Source organism: Oxyura jamaicensis, assembly GCF_011077185.1.
Source record: "Oxyura jamaicensis isolate SHBP4307 breed ruddy duck chromosome 10 unlocalized genomic scaffold, BPBGC_Ojam_1.0 oxy10_random_OJ61, whole genome shotgun sequence".
In the NCBI taxonomy this organism is placed as follows: Eukaryota; Metazoa; Chordata; class Aves; order Anseriformes; family Anatidae; genus Oxyura; species Oxyura jamaicensis.
This window is the reverse complement of record NW_023304203.1, coordinates 21,695-39,491: the sequence shown is the minus strand read 5'-3', so window position 1 is coordinate 39,491 and position 17,797 is coordinate 21,695. Positions and strand designations below refer to the sequence as shown.

At 67.0% G+C, this 17,797-nt stretch overlaps 4 protein-coding genes across 6 annotated transcripts in view; all 4 read right to left on the bottom strand.

Annotated features, from left to right (window-relative positions):
* Positions 1-17: 17 nt before the first annotated feature.
* On the bottom strand, positions 18-7,198 carry UNC45A (unc-45 myosin chaperone A). Its single transcript, XM_035312174.1, has 20 exons — positions 7,055-7,198; positions 6,501-6,659; positions 5,841-5,877; positions 5,561-5,736; positions 5,362-5,454; positions 4,935-5,102; positions 4,506-4,674; positions 4,123-4,293; positions 3,808-3,979; positions 3,260-3,560; positions 3,018-3,112; positions 2,804-2,945; positions 2,486-2,626; positions 2,146-2,273; positions 1,874-1,940; positions 1,663-1,776; positions 1,156-1,271; positions 899-1,016; positions 667-822; positions 18-543 (listed from the first exon to the last, which is right to left on the bottom strand). The coding sequence occupies exons 1-20, from the start codon at positions 7,064-7,066 to the stop codon at positions 283-285; spliced, it is 2,796 nt and encodes a 931-aa protein (XP_035168065.1). The 5' UTR covers positions 7,067-7,198; the 3' UTR covers positions 18-282.
* The window catches only part of FES (FES proto-oncogene, tyrosine kinase), an 18,829-nt gene continuing 6,513 nt past the window's right edge, over positions 5,482-17,797 (bottom strand). The window contains 2 exon segments of the mRNA XM_035312175.1: positions 5,482-5,495; positions 15,398-15,401. The gene's annotated coding sequence lies outside the window, so the exon portion shown is untranslated.
* Positions 7,371-9,280, bottom strand: LOC118157738 (protein shisa-like-1). The gene is made up of 3 exons (XM_035312202.1): positions 8,279-9,280; positions 7,711-7,924; positions 7,371-7,632 (listed from the first exon to the last, which is right to left on the bottom strand). The coding sequence occupies exons 1-3, from the start codon at positions 8,658-8,660 to the stop codon at positions 7,401-7,403; spliced, it is 828 nt and encodes a 275-aa protein (XP_035168093.1). The 5' UTR covers positions 8,661-9,280; the 3' UTR covers positions 7,371-7,400.
* Positions 9,619-17,790, bottom strand: MAN2A2 (mannosidase alpha class 2A member 2). Of its 3 annotated transcripts, none has more exons than XM_035312171.1 (22): positions 17,632-17,790; positions 17,185-17,439; positions 16,875-17,019; positions 16,610-16,781; positions 16,182-16,309; positions 15,916-16,089; positions 15,438-15,624; positions 15,173-15,350; positions 14,839-15,041; positions 14,338-14,520; positions 14,050-14,164; positions 13,776-13,843; positions 13,392-13,557; positions 12,902-13,138; positions 12,675-12,797; positions 12,461-12,575; positions 12,233-12,366; positions 12,003-12,144; positions 11,776-11,909; positions 10,844-11,038; positions 10,628-10,741; positions 9,619-10,264 (listed from the first exon to the last, which is right to left on the bottom strand). In XM_035312171.1, exons 1-22 carry the CDS (start codon positions 17,761-17,763, stop codon positions 10,112-10,114), a joined length of 3,453 nt encoding a protein of 1,150 aa, XP_035168062.1. In that variant the 5' UTR covers positions 17,764-17,790; the 3' UTR covers positions 9,619-10,111. The 3 variants fall into 3 exon arrangements, with proteins under 3 accessions (XP_035168062.1, XP_035168063.1, XP_035168064.1); XM_035312172.1 differs by having other exon boundaries at positions 10,112-10,264; positions 10,628-10,738; positions 17,632-17,763; XM_035312173.1 differs by lacking the exons at positions 9,619-10,264; positions 10,628-10,741; positions 10,844-11,038 and adding an exon at positions 11,295-11,432 and having other exon boundaries at positions 17,632-17,763.

The window sequence follows — 17,797 nt, the reverse complement described above, 5'->3', positions numbered from 1 at the left end:
ACGCGGAGGCGGGGCCGTCGGTCAGGAGCAGCTTTAGTGCGGGGTCACCGGCCGCCCCCGGTGCCGTCCCCCCGTTAAGGCACTGGCAGCGGAGGCGGCGGAGGCGGCGGAGGGCCCCGTCCTCCTCCACCCCGGGGCGCGGCGGCAGCGGGCGGGGGGGGCCCGGCCCGGTCCCAGCGTGCAGCCCCCGCGGGCGGCCCCCGGTCGGTTCCGGGGCAGTGTGGTGAGCACGGTGAGCGTAAGCCCGGAGCAGCGTGTGCAGGGCAGGCCCCGGGCCCAGCCTCACTCCTGGCCGGGGCCGGGCTTGATAAGGCCGTAGGCCACCGCCTGCGCCAGGGCCTCCTGAGCAGCCTGTGCCACGCGCGGCTTGTCCCGGTCCTTGGCCAGCACCGAGAGGATCTCCAGCATCTCGCTGGCGATGAGCTGCTCCGCCACGCCGCGCTCGGCCGCCATCATGTTCATCACCACCACGGCCCCGCGGTGCTGCAGCTCCGTGCTGGGGCTGAGCAGCAGCGCCTGCAGGATCTCCAGCCAGTGCACCGTCTGTGGGCAGAGCGGGGTGCTCAGCACCATGGGCAGCCGCAGCACTGCGCCCCTGGGTACCGTACGGGACCCCAGCACATGGGGTAGGGGACACGCGGGGCTATCCCCGCCCTGGGCACTCACCACCTGCGGGATCCTCTTGCAGATGGGGGGATGCAGCGCGGTCAGCATGGCCAGGGTCCCTGAGGCCGCCCGCCGCAGCTTCTCATCCTCCTCCCCACTGTACAGGACCATCAGCTTCAGCCGGTCGCTGCCCTCAGCCAGGAACAGCTCCTGCACCTGCAGGCCAGCAGGGAGGGAGGTGGCCAGCAGCCCAGGGCAAGCAGCCACCCCCTCAGTGCGGCACGGCCCTCACCTCCTTGCTCATGGCCATGTTGCACATGCACTCTGTAGCAGCCAGCCGGATCAGCTCGTGCTCCTCAAACATGTAGCCCTCGATCATGGGCACAGCCTTCTCCTTCAGGATCTTCTGCCTGCAGCAGGGCAGGGGTGAGCACTCCTTGCCCAGCCGTGCTACCCCCGCACCACTTCTGGCCAGGGCAGCACCCATCCAGGCTTGGGCCCCCCTCTCCCCCCGCCTGGAACAGCTCGGCCTTAGCCCCACTGCCCTACCGCAGCCTCTCGCTGATGCCAGCCAGGTTGGTTAACGCCATCAGCCCCTCAAAGTTCTCCAGGCCTGTGCGCTGGAGGTGCAGAAGGCTGACCAGGGGCCGCACCACCTCGTAGATCTGTGGAAACAGCAGTGCAGGGCTCGAACCAGAGGGCAGGGACTTTGTCCCTGTATGGAGTATGGGCAGACCTAGCAGAAAGGCAGAAGTGCTCCTTGCAGCCAGGCCTGGACAATCAGGCCATTGTGGAAACCACCAGGGTCTTTTGCCTCCTTCCCGAGGAAGGGCAAACTCAGATTGCCACCCCTCTGGCCTCCATCTCCTGGGCTGCCAAGCCCTGTCTCAGGGGGAAATGAGGAACCAAAGCTTGCCCTGCTGCCGGTGTTGCTCACAGAGACCATGGCAGCCCCTGCCCTGCAGCCCTCCTTGTGCTGCTCCCCTGCAACCCCCTGGCTGTCCCCTCCAAGCCCTGTGCAGCATGGCAGGCCTGTCCCTTGGTGGTGACACTGACCCGCTCCCCAGGAAACGCCATCTCTGGGTTGGAGGTGATGGTGATCTTCGCCAGGGCCTGAGCTGCCTTGGTCTGTCCCACCTCAGTGCCCTCCAGGGACAGCGGGATGAGAGCCTGCAGATGGAGATGCATCAGCCTGTCCTACAGCTGGTCACAGCCCCAGCCATCCCCACAGAACAGGCCGGGGGCACCGTGGCACCCACCACCTCACCTTGCCTCCTCCCTGCGCAACCACACCACCTCGGTCCTCTGCCTCCGCCACGAGGGCCAGGAACACCCTACAGACAGGGCAGGAGCAGACAGAGTCTGGAACCTGCTGTGGTGGGTGCCAGTGCCACCCAGATACCAGCAGCGGGCTCAGGCTGTGCCAGACATCCCCCTTCTGCTCCTAGAAGCCTGGGCTCGCCACAGGCACTAAGTTTGCAGGAGGGTGCCAGCAGCCTCAGAAGGCAGCTCCCACCCGCCTGCCCCTGCTCCCTGTACCTGGAGATCAGCTCCCGGCAGGAGTTGGTCAGTGCCGGGTTCTCGCTCTTCACCATGCAGGCCAGGGCTGACACCACGCCAGCCGTCAGCAGCTTCCGCACCCGCCGCTTCACAAAGTCCGGCTTGTCCTGTCCCGGGGCAGGGGCACCGCTCATTTCAGAGCTGGCACCCAACCTGCCACCACCTCCTGATGCCCAGCCCTGCGGCCATCACCCCAAAGGCACCAAAATGGTACCTTTGGACACCCCGCCCCTGCTCAGGAGGCCAGGCCCTGTCTCACCCACCCACTCTCCTGTGGGGCCAAGGCTCCCCACAGCTCCTGAGATCACTCCCCCCTCACCTTGGGGTGCTGCTCTGGAATGTGCTGCTTGGCGTACTTGGCCAGCTCCAGCATCTGGGGATCCGGCTCCTCGTGGTCGTAGCTGTTGGTGCAGTTCACTAGTGTGGAGGCAACTGCATAGAGCACGCTCCTGTCCTCTGACTGCAGGGGTAACGGGACACTTGTCGCACCCGTGACGTAGGACAGAGCAGGGCTTGAGCCCGCTCAGCACCACCAGACCCCCGTGCACACCCCAGCCCCACACCCCTCTCCATCAGGAGGGGCACTTGGGCACGTTCCCCCAGCAGCAGCGTTCCCCCTGTGGCGCTCAGCGCTCACCTTGGCCAGCTGGAACATGGCCTGCATTGCTGCCTTGTCCTCCACGAACTCCTCCTTGACATCCGCATCAAAAGTGAGGTAGGCCAGGCCCTCCACAGCCCAGCGCCGTGTGCCCGCATCGATCGCCTCATTGCACAGCCACCTGCGAGATGGCCCCGTGAGCCCACCCTGCAGGGCACCCCCCCCAACGCACCCCGCAGTCCTCAGCACTCACTTGCGGCACTGCTTGGCTAATTTCATCGTGGAGCCCTCAGCAAACTGCTTCATGCTGAAGTCAGTGCCTCCGGCAGATCCCAGCTTGCAGAGCCCCTGTGAGGAGCAGAGCGTCAGGGCGGGAGAGGCTGCGATGCCCCCGTGGCAGCCCCCCACCAGGGACAAGACCCACGGGCCACCACTGCACACCCAGCCCCATCCAGCAGCTCGGCACTGCTGCTCCTCCCGCCCTGCCACACTCACCACCAGCGCCCGGATGCGGATGCTGTCCCTCTCGCTGTGCTTGTAGATCTCCTTGAGCAGGCTGACGCCGTTGGCAGTGATGAAGGACGCGCGCTTGGCCTTGTCAGCAGCGTGGATCAGCGCCTCCACTGCTACCAGCTGGTGGGCCTCGCAGACAGAGGCGCAGAGGGACAGCACGCTGTCCATGATCCCCTCCAGCTCCAGCACCCTGTTCCCAGCGTCTGAGGGGCCCTGCAGCAGGCACGACACCGTCTGTATGGCCCGCAGCTTCCCGGCCAGCTCGTGCCCCTCAAACCAGCTCCTGCAGGGGAAGAACGCCAGGAGGGATAAGGCTGATCCCACCCAACGCCTCCAGCCTCACGCAGCACTGCCCTGCTGGACCAGCGGCATGGCAGGTCTCTGGTGGTCTGCAATCTGCTTTTACCAATAAAAGCAAGAAGTCTGGAAACAGGGGTGCTGCCACTTCTGGCAGAGGCAGGAACAGCAGCAGAATGCTCCTGGCTGCACAAGACGGAGCCCTCCTCTGCCCCAGGGAAGCCCGGGCTCACCTCACGTAGTCCTCGCACAAGTGGTGGAAGTTCTCCCTCTCAGCATCGCATTTCAGGTCCTCGTAAAGCTTGCTCAGTAGGACTGAGGCGCTCATCCGGGTGTTCTCTGTCACGGGCAGGCTGCCCGGGGCTCCGCACACTGTGCTGCCCACCTCCAGAATCTTTTTCAGGCCTAGGAGGACACAGAGCTCAGGCACCCAGCGAGGAGCAAAACGGGATGCGCAGACACCTCGCTCCTGCAGAGCCGAAGCACGTGTCGCCCCAGGGCAGAGGGGTGTGACGGCCCAGCGGGATGCTGCAGGCTGTTTCACTCACCCTGGTCGATCACCCAGAGGCTCATGCTGTTGTTGGTCTCCTTTGGTGACTTCCTGGGCACCACCTTGATGAGCAGGTTGAGGGCGTTGTCACGGCCGTGCGCGGAGGCCCCTTCCAGAGGTAGCAGCTCCAGGAGGTCCTTGATCAGCAGTTTCAGGTCCTTGGAGGAATCTTCCAGGAGAGACAGGGCCAGAAGTCAGTGCCCTGCACACAGGCCTCACCCCATCATGGTAAGGCCAGCAGGAGCTGCTGGGATCAGGGGATCCTGACCCCCAGCTTAAGCCCGTGTTAATCCAGGCCCAGAGGCAGGGAGCTGTGGCAAGGCAGGCAGCAGCAGAACCCACTGCAGCTCAGCACCTCCCCACGCCACGCCAGCCACTCACCCAGCACCACCGCATCCTCCTTGCCACGGAAGTCCTTCTGCAGTCCCTCCTTCAGGGAATCGAACATGACGTGCAGAAGGTTGCAGGCAGCCAGGGAAACCTGCTCGTGCTCCACACCCAGCACTGCCGAGAGACGTGGGGCCCCCAGCTCTGCCAGGATGGCCATGGTCTGTAGGTACAAGCACAGGCACCTGCTGGGGACTTTGGGGGAAAAACCTGGCACTCCCCAGCATCTTATGAGAACGGTCCCCCTCCACAGCAAGGCTCTCACAACTCAGGCCTGGCAGGTGACAACTTAGAGCTCCACTGTTCAGCAGCAGGGCTACAGCACAACACAGGCAAAGGCCACCTGTGCTCCCTGGCCCGACGTACTTCGGAGCCTCCCCATGGTCCCCACACACAGGAGGGCTGAGCTCCAGTGGCACCTACCCGGGAGCGGTGCCCGGAGCACAGCCCCACGAGGGTGCGCAGGGCTGCCAGCATCAAGTCAGCCTTGGCCGTGTCAAGCAGCCGCGTCAGCAGCCGCACACCATCGCTTTGGAAGATTTTCTCTGCTCCGGCCTCCTCTCGCGCCAGCACAATCAGGTTCTGTGCCGCCTGGGAAAAGAGAGGCATGTTTGGGCCACCTGCCCTCTGGAACAGACTCCCCTGCACACAGGGATCCTCAAGTAGGAGCCCATGGAGCAACCACAAGCACCCAGCCCCACTCCCAGCCTCCAAGGAGCATTCTGCTGGCAGCAAGCCTGGGCTCCCCAGGACCGCACAGTGCAGCCAGCAGTGCCAACCTAGGCATACGATTCCTCCACTCCTTGCCCTCCACCCAAGTCAAGTTGCCCCCTGTTCCCTGGATTCAGACCTTTTGCTTCTTGTCTGCATCTTTTTCTTCAGGATCCAGCAAGATCTGGAACATCTGCTCCACCTTTGAGTCCGTACAGGACATGGTCTTCATCTGCAACAGGCCAAAAAGAGCAGCTCAGCCCTTGCTGCCCCCTTCACCCATCGCACCCGCAGGGATGTGCAGCAGCAGCCGCCCCACACGCCATCTTCCCCCTCACCTTCTCGTGCATGCTGCTCCCCAGGGCGCGCAAGGCCTCCTGGAAAGCCTTGTTCTTGGGCTCCAGGCTGACACACCTCTGCAGGTCGCTGATAGCCTGGTCCAAGCGGCCCAGCTTCTGCAGCGCCTGGCTTCGGCGGAACAGCGCCTTCATGTCCCGGCCGTCGGCTTCAATGGCTGCAGAAGAGCGAGGGAGCTATCGCAGAGCCCCTGGAGTGCCCCCATCTGCCTTGGCAGGCAGCACACAGAGGCCGGTCCCTGCCGGCTACCCCTGGCAGTACCTTTGGATGCATCAGCCTCCGCCTTGGCATAGTCCTCCTGCAGGGAGAGAGCGGGTGAGAAGGAGGTGTCTGGCACACCATCTGTGCAGGCTGCATTCACCCTGCCTGCTGCACCCACCACTGAGAGAAGAACAGGGAAACAGACGGGGCGTTTGGGGGCGGAAACACTGTCACTGAGAGCTGGGGACCAGAAGGGTGCCCTGCCCTTCCCAGAGCACAGCCCTCGTGGGGTCCCTGAGGAGCCCTAAGGCCTGATGCTTTTCAAGTGCCCGCTGTGGCGGTGCTCCCTGCCCCTCTGAGCCCCTCAAGTTCTCCGTGCTTCCCCCCTGCTCCAGACGTGGTTTGTGACAGGAAATCAAAGATGCTGTGACTGTCTCGGGTGCAGACCCGGGGCATCTGCACGGCCCAGCTGGGGACAGCGACCCCCTGGGGAGATGGGACAGCACCAGCCAGGGGTTGGGGAAAGGGGAAAGGACAAGTGGAGGGATCAGCGCCTGGCCCGCGGGCTGGCGTCGCTGTGCGGGCACCCAGCCGGCAGCTCAGGGTGCGCAGCCCTGCCCAGCCCAGCCGGCAGCACAGGACAGCCCAGGGCGGCCCAGGGCAGCCCAGCCCAGCCCTGCCCGTCCCGTCCCGTCCCGTCCCGTCCCGCGGCTCACTCACCAGCTTGAGGTAGCAGGCGGCGCGGTTGCGGTGCAGCACGGCGCGCTCGGGCTCGGCGCAGCTGAGGCTCAGCGCCCGCGTGTAGGCGGCCAGGGCGGCGGCGTGCTGCCCGGCCTGGAACAGCGCGTTGCCCTGCTCCCGCAGCTGCCCCGCCGACACCTGCGACGGCACCGGCTGGCACCACGGCGGGACCGGACGGGGCCGGGGCAGCCCCGCGGGGACGGCACCGGGATCGGGACCGGCTCCCCGCCCCGGCCCCCGCCGCGAGCCCCGGCCTGTCCCCCGAGCCCCGCCCGGTCCCGTCCCCTGAGCCCCGGCCCGTCCCGGCCCGTCCGGTGCCGCTCCGAGTCCGGTCGGGTCCCGTCCCGTTCCCGAACCCAGTCCCATTCCCGAGTCCCGGACCCAGCCCAGACCGGTCCCGTCCCCGAGCCCCGTCCCCGTCCCGCCCGTCCCGAGCCCCGGCCTGTCCCCAGGTCCAGTCCGATCCCGATCCCGATCCCGATCCCGATCCCGTCCCCGTCCCCGTCCCCGTCCCGGTGCCGCCCGCCCCTCACCGCCTCCTCCATGGCCGCTCCGGCCGCGCTCTGACGTCACCGCCGATCGCCCGGGGAACCCGGACGCCGCCGCCCGCGTCACGTGACGGGAGGCCGCTGCCGGGGAGGGGCCGGGCCGGGCGCAGCCTCCAGCGCCCCCCCGCGGCCCGGCGGTGTCAGCGCAGGGCGCCCCCCCCCGCGACCCCCGGTGACCCCGCGCGACCCCCGGTGACTCCTGTACTGCCCCCGTGCCCCCCCCCCGTGTGACCCCACTGCCCCCCAGTTCCCCCCCGCCCCCTAGTGCTGCCCCACCAACCCCCCCCATCCTCATCCCCCGGTCCCCCATTGGCAGCAGCCACCGGGTCCCCTACGCTGCCCCCCCAGGAGCACTGGGGGCCAGGGCTGGGGGGCCGGGGATGCCGCGGGGGGGCGACAGGAGCCCCCCGACGGCCGGGGAGCCCCGGGATGGACAACGGCTGCAGGGCAGGAGGCGGCCGAGGCTGCAGCGCTTGGTGCGGTAGAAGTGGACGAGGTCGAGGGCCAGGAGGATGAGGACGAGGAGCCCGTAGAGCCCCACGAAGGGCAGGGCCAGCGGGTTCCTGCAGGCAGGGGCACCTCAGCACCAGGGATACCCCAGTGCTGCCAGCCCCACAGCCACACGCAACGGCCCCGCTCACCGGAGGAGGCCAGGCACAGGGAGGCTGGAGAGGTTCACCCCGGTGAGGGCCTCCACGGCCCCCTGGGAGCAGCAGGACTTGAGGGCGTGGGGGCCGGGCCGGCAGCAGTACTGGTGCGCGGCTGGGTCCGTCAGGCGCGGGCAGTAGAAGCCAGGGTGGTAGCGGCCGTCGGGGCCGGCGTAGCCCTCGCAGAGGTGCAGGTTCTGCACCGAGGCTGCGGCAGGAGCAGTGGGCACGGGGCTGCAGCACCAGCACGCTCCGGGGAAGGGCAAAAGCAGGAGGGGAGGGCAAAGCCCCAGCCCGGCAGCCCTACTCTGGTCTCCCTGGTTCCCCCCTGCCCCACAGGGGCAGCACCTCTTGCCCCACAGGTGTGCTGCAGTGGGACCAGCTCCGGCACCACCGTGCCTGGCCCCCATCCCCAGCATGGACCACCGCCTCCCCAGCCCTGACCACACAGCCTCCAGCCGGGGATGTCAGGGAGCAACCCAGGGGACGCAAACCCAGCAGAGAGGGGGAGGACAGGTAGTGCCTGCCCCTACCTCAGGGAGCAGGGGCAAAGGGGCTGTACCTGTCCCGAGGATGCCGGGGTACAGAGCAGCGGCGAGGAGCAGCTGGAGCAGGAGCCCACCCGGCATCTTCCCTGCCATCCCTGGGCAGAGGCAGCTCCGGCACTGTCTGAGGCAGAAACCACAGCCCCTCCTGCTCCCGCCTCCATCGCAGCCCATCAGGAGCCTCTTGGAGCCATTAGAGCCTCCTGCACTTACTGCCCCACTCCGCAGGGACCGCGGGCGGGAGGCGGGAGCATCGCTAATGAGCTTCTCCAGGGCCAAGTGCCAAGACCAGAGGCACCATCCCCACCTTGCAGCAGGTCCATCAGCCCTGACCGGCCACCTCAGCCCTGCTTGGGCTCCCGGCATGGAGGCTGAAGGCTGCAGGCCAGATGGGCACATTGCGAGCACACCCTGGCTCCGGGGCAGCGGGCAGGCTGTGCTGCAGCCCCTCGGGCAGCAGGACAGCCCCGGCGGGCAGCAGCCTGGCCCCCCGCCAGCCGTGCCATTAGCCAGGCTCTGACACAGCCACCGTGGGTGCACGCGTGCCCTGCAGAGAGGCAGCTCCCACCAGCCCGTGGCACCATATGTCCCACAGCCAGGGACCCTGAGCCAGACCCTGAGCAGCGGTGGTGTGAGGGGCGTGCTGCCCTGTGCCACGGCACGCTGCGCGCTGCCTCCAGGTCCTCTGCCCCTTGTCGGTGCCGTGGCTGCGTGCAGCTGAGCCTGGGGGATGCAAGGAAAGCGAGACGGAGCTCAGACAGCACCACCTCCTTCCCCAGCCCTCCCCAGGGTGCCGCAGCCCAGCCCACCAGTGCCCCAGCAGAAATAATTAGCCCCGGGGGGGGCAGGGGAGTGCAGCATCCACAGCAACCGGGATGCAACGTGGCTTCCTGCAGCCTCTGAGCCACCACAGACCCGAGGTGCTTTGGCATTGCCACCAGCTCATTCACACAAGCAGTCTGGGCCACCCCCAGAAGGGCAGGCATTGTAGCACCATTGGGAGAGGCCATCCCCATGCTCACCCCATGCGTTGCTGCCGGCATAGGGAGCTGCCCACCTTCGGTCTGCACCCCAGAACCTTTGCTCCGGCCAGAGCCAGGCACTGCCTTGTCTTTGTGCGTGGTTGTCCCAGCCACGCCACCAGGGCATGAGTGCCCGGCGCCCTGCACCCTGCTCAGCCCCAGGGAGCAGGGGCAGGACAGGAGCCCCACAGTGCAGAGCAGGGACAGTGCCGGCTGCCTGCAGCCCTCCCAGCCCGCCCAGGCACAGGGCACAGCTCCGAGCCTCTCCCTGTAGAGCACCACTCCCCGCCCAGCACCACCAGTGCGAGAACCACAAAGCAGACACAGGCTGGGGCTCCTGGAAACAGCCTCATGTTTCCTACAAGCTCCAGGCGAGCTCAGTCTCCAGTCCATAGCACCTGCCCGGCCAGGCCGCTGGCAGCCCACGTGCTGCCCTGCCGCTCTGTGGGAGCCCAGGCGCCAGCAGGGCCCCTGCCCCAGGGCTGCACGGTGGGCGCCTTCCAGGCAGCCGTGCTTACACAGCAGCAGCCTGTCCCGCTGCCCCACCAGCCCTGCTCCGCTCAGAGCAGCGCCCAGCCTGCGCCTTCTGCACCAGGCAGCGTTCAGCAGCCTCCACACAGCCCTGCCGCAGCAGTTCACAGTCTGAAATCTATCTGAGAACACAGGACTAATAAATAAGAAGGCAGCAGCCTTTGCAGGTCCGGCACCTCCTGCCCAATGCCGCCTGCCTGCCACGGGCCTGCCGGCCCAGTCTCTCCCGGGCTGTGCTGGCGCTGCGGGGCTTGGCGGCTGCACAGCCAGTCTGCTCCTCTCCCGCCCTGGGAGGCACTACCCCAGGCGGACGCGGAAAGTGGCGATTTCCATGGGGTCCAGGCGGATGGTGGTGCTGTTGGAGGCCGTGCCCAGCGGGTACATCAGGGTCAGCGAGGTGGGCTGCAGGGAGCCCAGCTCCAGCCCCTGGAACAGGCTGCCCAGCGCCAGCTAGATAGGGAGAGAGCAGGGAGGAGGCGGGTGGCGTGGGCACCCAGGTTCCTGCGCTGACCCAGCCCAGGCTTTCCCCTCCCTCATTGGGGGGTGCAGGGCCCTTGCCAGACCCCAGTCCCTCTTCCTGCAAAACCAGCATCCTCCAGCTTTGCCTGTGAAAGGGGCAGAGCGGGACTGCCTGCTTCGTTGTGGGACCCACGAACAGCCACCGGTTCTGAGGTTCAGGGGGCCTCTCCCTCCCTCCCACCCCAATCCTGGCTTGGCAGGAGCCCAGGATGCTCGAGGCAGGCCTGTTGCCACATGTGTCATGATGCCACAGCACAGCTCTGACCCCACGTGGGTGCAGGCGGCAGCTCCTACCTTGCCGTGGCTGGTGGTGCAGTTAAACCCCAGGTTCCTGGCCTCCAGGCTGCAGTCAAAGCCTTTGCGGTGCAGGATCAGGGCTGCCTCGGCCGAGGGCAGCGAGTCGTCCTGCTGGGCAGCGGGGCCGTGAGGCACAGCACTGGGGATGGCGGCTGCGAGCCCCCGGTCACCGGGCTGTGCCCCCTGCCCACGCAGCACGGGGCCACGGCTCACCTCTGCCTGCAGCGTCCGCAGGTTGAGGATGTGAAAGTCACAGGGGACAGTGGCAGCAAGGGGCGCGAAGGAGCGCAGGGCCGGCGGGGCTGGCTTCTCCTGGGCCACAGGCAGGACCAGGGCCTCGGCGTTCAGGTGCATGGAGGTGATGTGGCTCAGCAGGGAGGGGAAGCTGACCGGGCGGCCATCCTGCACCTGACAAAGAGCAAGCGGTCAGCATGGGCCAGGCGGCTGCGGGGCCAGGCAGAGCCCGCCGGGGCCTGCGGGGCCTCCCGCTCCTTTTGGCCTCTCCGGTGGCACCCAGAGGACAGGCATCCGCCAGCACCGGGCACCCAGAGCCTCCAGGCACGGCCCCTCCTTCCCCAGCACCCGAACAGCAGCCGCACCGCACAGCCTGCTCGGCTCTGGCTGGGCTATGGTCAGGCTACGAGCCCGCTAGGGGCCTGGCTAGGCTAGTTGCTAGCAGCTAGTGCACGAGACAGGGAGACAGCAGGGCCGGACCGGCCATTACCTCTGGGCTGCCAGTCCTGGCGCCACGGAAGCCCAAAGCTTTAAACACGGAGGCCAGTTTGGAAAAGAAGCTGGAGCTCTGAATGGGTGAAATGGTGCATGGAGCGAGAGCAACGGGGCGATGAGATGAGAACACCGTGATTATAAGGGCTCCGTGCCCTCACACGCAGGGCAGACCCCACCGCGCAGCCCTGCCCTCCCCGCACCCCCCACACTGAGGGCATGGCCCCGTCCCTCTGCAGTGCCAGCCTGGTGGCCAGGAGGGCCATAAGGTGTCAGGGGAGGGCACCCCGCGCCCAGCCGCACACATGGCTGCCTGCAGACACCACCGTCCCACACTGTACCGAGGCAGGGCTGGGCTCTGCACCAGAGCAGCACTGCTCCTGACCCCCAAACTCCTGCGGCGCCCCCAGCCCCTGCACCTTGTTGGCAGTGGCGCGGCGCTCCAGGAGGAGGCGGAAGCGGTTGCAGGTCCGCTTGTTGTCCTTCAGCCCTTGGCCCAGGCCCCGGTTGTCATCCTGCATGAGGCGCCGGTCCAGGATCACCTCCAGCTGGCCTGCGGAGAGCGGGCCCCCGAGCCCCGGGCGTTAGCAGCCGCCAGCTGCCCCCCACAGCCCCCCGGCAGCACAGCCCCACGGCCCCGGCTCACCACTGCCGAGACTGGAGACCCCCAGGGCCTGGGCTGTGTGCAGTGTCAGGCGGCTCTGCACGTCCTGGATGTAGGCCATGGCGGGCATAGGGTAGAAATTGGCCTGCAGCGGCAGCTTCTGCTGGTACCTGCGGGGCTGGATCTGTTGAGGGACGGCGGTCAGGGGGCTGGGGGTGGCAAAGCACTGCCCCTGCGGGCAGCTGCCATCCCTCCCCGGGCCGCTGGCACACCTGGAAGCCATTGAGGTCTGTGAAGAAGGTGTCATCGCTCTCGATGTCCGTGCTGAAGCGCAAGGCCAGCTCCTTGTTGACGTGGTCACGGATGTCCACAAGGCAAGACACGTCCAGGGACAGCCCCTCCACCCCTGTGGGCCAGCAGTGAGTGGCTGGGCCCCGCAGGGAGCATCGTCCAGTGGCCCCGGGCTGGGGACCTCCCTGGCACAGCCCCACTTGTCTCACCTGGCACGTTGTAAAGCCGCACCACGGTCTGGACGTGCTGGTAGTAGCTGGCAACCTCTGAGAAGAAGGGTCCCTCTGTCACTCGCACAACTGGGGGCTCCTTGGGTGTGTAAGGCTGTGGGGGAAGGAGGCTGCAGTGAGGCTGCTGCCTCCAGGACTGTCCCATGGCTGTTGGCACAGCCGCCAGCCAGGCTCTCAAAGGAGGCCCCCATACCTTGGCCTCGCCATCAGGCAGGAAGAGATAGGCTCCACTTTTGTCCTTGGAGGTCCTGGTGCCGTAGACAAGGAACTCGCTGCTCACCCTCTGCTCCCGCTCCTCCCCAGCTCGGCGGAGGCTCTGCAGGGCGCAGGCCGGCAGGACAGTGAGCGCACCCTGCACGGGGCAGCGCCGCACACCCTGCCCTCCTTCACCACCATGCCACCCCCAGGCTCTGCACGTGCCTGCAGCAGGCCTGAGTGCCCCGAGAAGCAGGCCCGCAGGTGCTGGGTCTCCAGGCAGAAGTCGTCAGGAGTAGTCGGGAAGACGTGCACAGGTACAGCCTCCTGCTTGCGCACAGGCAAGTCCCGGCCGTGCAGGTACAGGCGCACAGAGGACTTCAGCATGGCTTGGCCGTCGAAGGACTTCTGCAGCTGCAGCACACGCAGCCCCAGCGCAGGCAGGCGGGCCAGCACAGAGACCTGCGGGCAGCAGGGAGACATGACCAAGGGCTTCCGTGGTGGGCAGCCAACCTGCTGGCTGCCAGCAGGACACGGGCCCCGCTTTTGGGGTCTCTGTGTTGGGAAATGTGCGTGGGAGCCTGGGATCTTGTGTGCCATGGGAGGTCCCATTGTAGCACAGAACCACTTGTTTGGTGGCGTGTCAGGAGGTTGGCACACACAGGCTGTGCAGGGTGAGGACAGGGGTGGCAGTGTGTGGCGGGGCACCCCATACCTGGTAGACGTCGGGCACCATGTTGGTGGCGGAGCCCCACAGTGCAGTGAGCTGGGCAGGCAGGGGCTGCCCCTCTTCAGACAGCACGCGCACATGCGGGGAGTCCACCAGCACCGGCACGACGCTCAGGCGCTCCTGCTCCAGCGGGTTGAACACAACCAGGAATCTGCAGGACAGAGTTGCACCGGGATGGCCACCCCCAGCCCCAGGGTGTCCCGCGTGCCCTGCGCTCCACAGCACCCACCGGAGCTGCACACACACAAACGCTGTTTCACAGAGCCCCAGGTACCCCCGCTCTTGGTCCCCCCATCACCTCCCACTGCCCCCACGAGACCCCACTGCCGGACAGGAGGATGCAGCCCACAGCCCAGAGTGCAGCCCTACCGTGGCAAGGCATCCAGCTTGATGACTGTTCTCTCTGGGAGCGAATCCTGGTTGAGGCGCGTGTCGTCCTAGGGAAAGCAGCGGGTCAGCCGCAACGTCCCCACTGCCCCCAGCCCGCCTGGCCCAGCGGTGCGGCCGGGGATTGGGGCAGCTCCCCTGGGCCCCCAGCCAGCGGCGGGTGGGCAGGCAGCGCTGTGCCACACAGGGAAGGGCATGGCGACCCGAGCACGAGGCCAGCGGGGCGTGGGGAGCCACGTGGCAGGGAGCTGCTCACCGTGCTGAGGAAGGGTGCGGCAGGGTCGTAGCGGTAGGCGTCCTTGTCCCCCAGCACCAGGTAGTGCGCAGCGTTGATGATGACACGTTTGAGGCTCGAGAGGGAGTGGAGCAGCCTGGAGCACCGGGCAGAGTGAGACACCCAGGACCATCCCCTCTGCTCCCTCCCAGCATCCCCCTACACAGCCCCCACATCCCACTGGGGCCTAGCCAGCACGGCCAGCCCTGCACCCACCAGCCCCCAGCTGACGCTGCCCCCCCGGGCTGTGCCCCAGCCACCCGCACGCACCGGACTCCATAGTCGACCACCACGGCCTCCTTGGCGGTGCCTGTGATGGCGTCATGGTGCTGGAAGAGCCCCAGGTTGCGGCGGGCGTTGCTCAGCAGGGCGTAGTCGGACAGCGGGTACCGGCTGTCAGCGCCAGCACGGCGGGCGTGGGCAAGTGCCAGGCTGTACAGGATCTCTGCCCCCCTGCGCAGGGACAGAGTCACCCAGGACCCGCCAGCACCCCCGGGCCCCACGGGGCCAGGACAGAGAGGAGAGGAGCAGCCGGCACAGGCAGGGCCCAAGCACAGGGCAGATGGCCTCGGGGAGGTGCACGGGCTGCCCCGGGCTTGGTGAAGGTTTATCACCCCCTGAGCCGTGCCTGGGCCATCCCCAGCGCACCGGTGTCTGGGCACAGGCCAGGGGGATGGCTGGGGCTGCGGGGTGCCACCCAGCCAGCACCATCCTGAGCCCCACTCCCCACGCACTGCCCCGGCCCCAGGGCCCCAGCCTGCTTCCCCTCACCGGAGGTGGGCCTCCAGCACGCGGTCCAGGCTCTTGTAGAAAGGCCGGGAGGTGAAGTAGCCTGTCCAGTAGTGATCCTCCCGGTCCGCGTAGGAAAAGAAATCGCCACTCAGCACTGGGAACCCAGGCGGCTTCATGCCTGGCACAATGCCCATCTTCTTGTAAAGGGCATCGAAGTAGTCAGACAGAGTTCCGAACTGCGCCTGCGGGACAGCACACGCAGCTCTGAGTGCTGCAGGGAGCCCCACACCCGTCCCCGTACTGCGCATCCCTGCCCAGGCTCCCCGCCAGCCACATGGGGCCCTTTGGCAGCCCCAGAGCTCCCGGCACCTACCTGCACGTGGAGGTGCGGCTGGGAGTTGAGGAAGTCAAAGATGCGCTGGTAGTTGAGGAACTGAGCGTCCCACTCCTGCGGCTTGTCGTAGCGGAAATCATCTCCCAGGGGCACCAGCAGCACCTTGCTGCGGTACAGCTTGGACTTCTTGCGGTACTGGTCCAGCAGGAGCTGGGCTCTGCCACGGGGCCAGGGCGTGAGGCTGGCTGCCGGAGGCCGGGCCACGGGGCTCAGAGCCGCTCGCCCCTGTCCTTGCAGCACTCACCGCTCTGCCACGTTGGCCTCGGTGATGGCGCGGGGCGGCACCTTCCACGGGCAGTTGATCCGGCCGCCTGGCAGGCGCTTGAAGTCGAACTGGCAGCAGATCTTGGGATCGGGCCCGCAGGTATGGGGCACGTCATAGCTGTAGAAGGGCATCATGTGGCAGAAGATGTCAGTGCTGGAGTCTGGGTCTGCAGGACCAAGGACAGATGAGCATCAGCAGAGGCTCTCCCTCACCTGGCCCCTGGCAGAGGGCGCAGGGCACACCAAGCGGGGGCAGAGCAGACCCAGTACACAAGTTCTCTGGGCACCAGGCACCAGCACATCTGGGGGTCCCCCTGGGGCTGCCCACTGCAGGGCAGAGGCATCGCCTCCCGGCACTCAGCCCACTGGCCATGCAGGGTAGTGGTCAGCAGCTTTCCTCTGCTGCCACCTGTCCCTGGGCAGGTCTGCTGCTGCAGTCACCTCCCACAGCCCCTCACCCCACGTCTGTCTCCACATGAACTCCAGGTTCTGGGTGGCAGCAAAGTGCTTCTTGATGGCGTAGTGCACGCGCTGGATGAGCATGCCCGTCAGATTGGAGCGCTTCAGCAGGTAGGGCATGGTGGAGCTGTACCCAAAGGGGTCAACGGCCCAGCCCGACCGCGGTGTCACGCCTGGGGGCACAGAGACCCGTCAGCACCTCTTGTGAGCAGCGTCCCCCAGCCAGCACCCCTGCAGCCCACCCTGCAGCCCACCCAGCTCTCACCGATGTTCTTCTCCAGCCACTGGTGGCCCTCAATCAGCTGGTCGATCATGGCGAAGTAGTGGGAATTGGCCTCATCGGGCATCACCCAGCCACCCGTCACCATCTCCAGCTGCCCGTTCCCAACCAGTCTGCAGGAAACACCCCAGAGACATGGTCAGCTCAGGGCAGAGCCCTGCGGTCAGTCACGTATCCATGGCAGAGCCTCCCCCTCTCCTGGAGCCACCTGGCTCTCAGCAGCAGCCTCTGCGATCACCAGCTGTGGTGCAATGCCCACACTCTCCCCATGCGCCCGTGGGGAGCTCCGTGGAGCCCATGGACTCCACGCTGCAGCCAGAGCCGAGTCCCGGGGGGCCCTTCCCTCACGCCCCCCTCACTCACGCCCAGCACCTCCTCCGGGCAGCAGGGCCCAGCAGACGGGGCAGCCCTACCTCCGCACCGCAGCCCGCTTCTGGGCACTGATGTTGTCCCACCACTTGGAAAAGAAGGAGATCTCAGACCAGATGAAGCGCCGGCGGGGGTCGTCCTGCATCTTCAGCACCATGCTGTTGAGGATGTGCTGCGTCTGGTCATAGTAGTACTTGTCAAATGTCTTGATCCAGCCTGCCGGCACAGGTGGGGGGATCACTGAGCGGGGCCCAGCCCTCCCCAGCCAGCAGGGCCGGGGCTGGGGGAGCACGTGCCGTCTCTGCTCACCGGGGTCATTGTGGGAGTGCGGCACCACAAACACCTGCAGGGGCTCAGCGTCCCACTCATTGGGCTCATAGGTGATATCGAAGCCCTGCTTCCACACACCGCCATCCTGGTTGTCAAAGGGCAGCAGGGAGTACACGGCCAGCATCTGCCACGGGGAGAGCGAGCTCAGGATGGCAGGCAGCGGACTGGGAGACCCCAGCAGAGTGGAGCCAGTACCCTGCAGGTGCCCTGCTGCGCGTTCCCTTGCTGTCATAGGGCTGGGCCCCTCACCCCCTGTGCTCACTGCTGTGCCGAGACCCCAGCCCCTCACCTGCAGGTCTGGGTTCTGGCCCTTGCCCCCCAGGGCAAACTGGCAGTCTTGTGGGGAGACGGAGAGGAAACTCGGGCGACTCTCGGGGGGCAGCGACCAGGAGCTGTTAGGTGGGTGTCGGGGCAGCGTCGGCTGTCCCTCCGCATGGGCCGTCAGCTCCAGCACCGAGTCCTTGATGTGGCTGATGATCTCATGGTTCTCTTCCAGCAGCTGCTCCAGCTGCTCGATGCGGTTCTGCAGCACCGAGATCTGACTCTGGGGACATGGGCACCCCGGTGAGAGCGGTGCCCTGGCTCGGGGCTTCCTCGCACAGGTCCGGCCCTGTTTGCACGCTCTCAGCAGCAGGGAACGAGCTCTGCCCCGAGCACCAGATCGGCCTCAGGCTGGGTGCCAGCCGGCCCCGGAGCCTGCCCGGCCCTCGGCCGCGCCGTGCCTGCTGCCACTCACCCTGGGGAAGTTGCCCCCGCTCTGGTGGCGTGCGGGGTCGTGCTGCACCCGGTCCAGCATCAGGTAGAGGGAGAAGACAGCCACGCAGAAGATGGCAGCTCCACACACCGTCACCTGCTTCTTCAGCTTCATCCCGGAGGGCCGCGGGGACGGGCCTGCGGGGGGG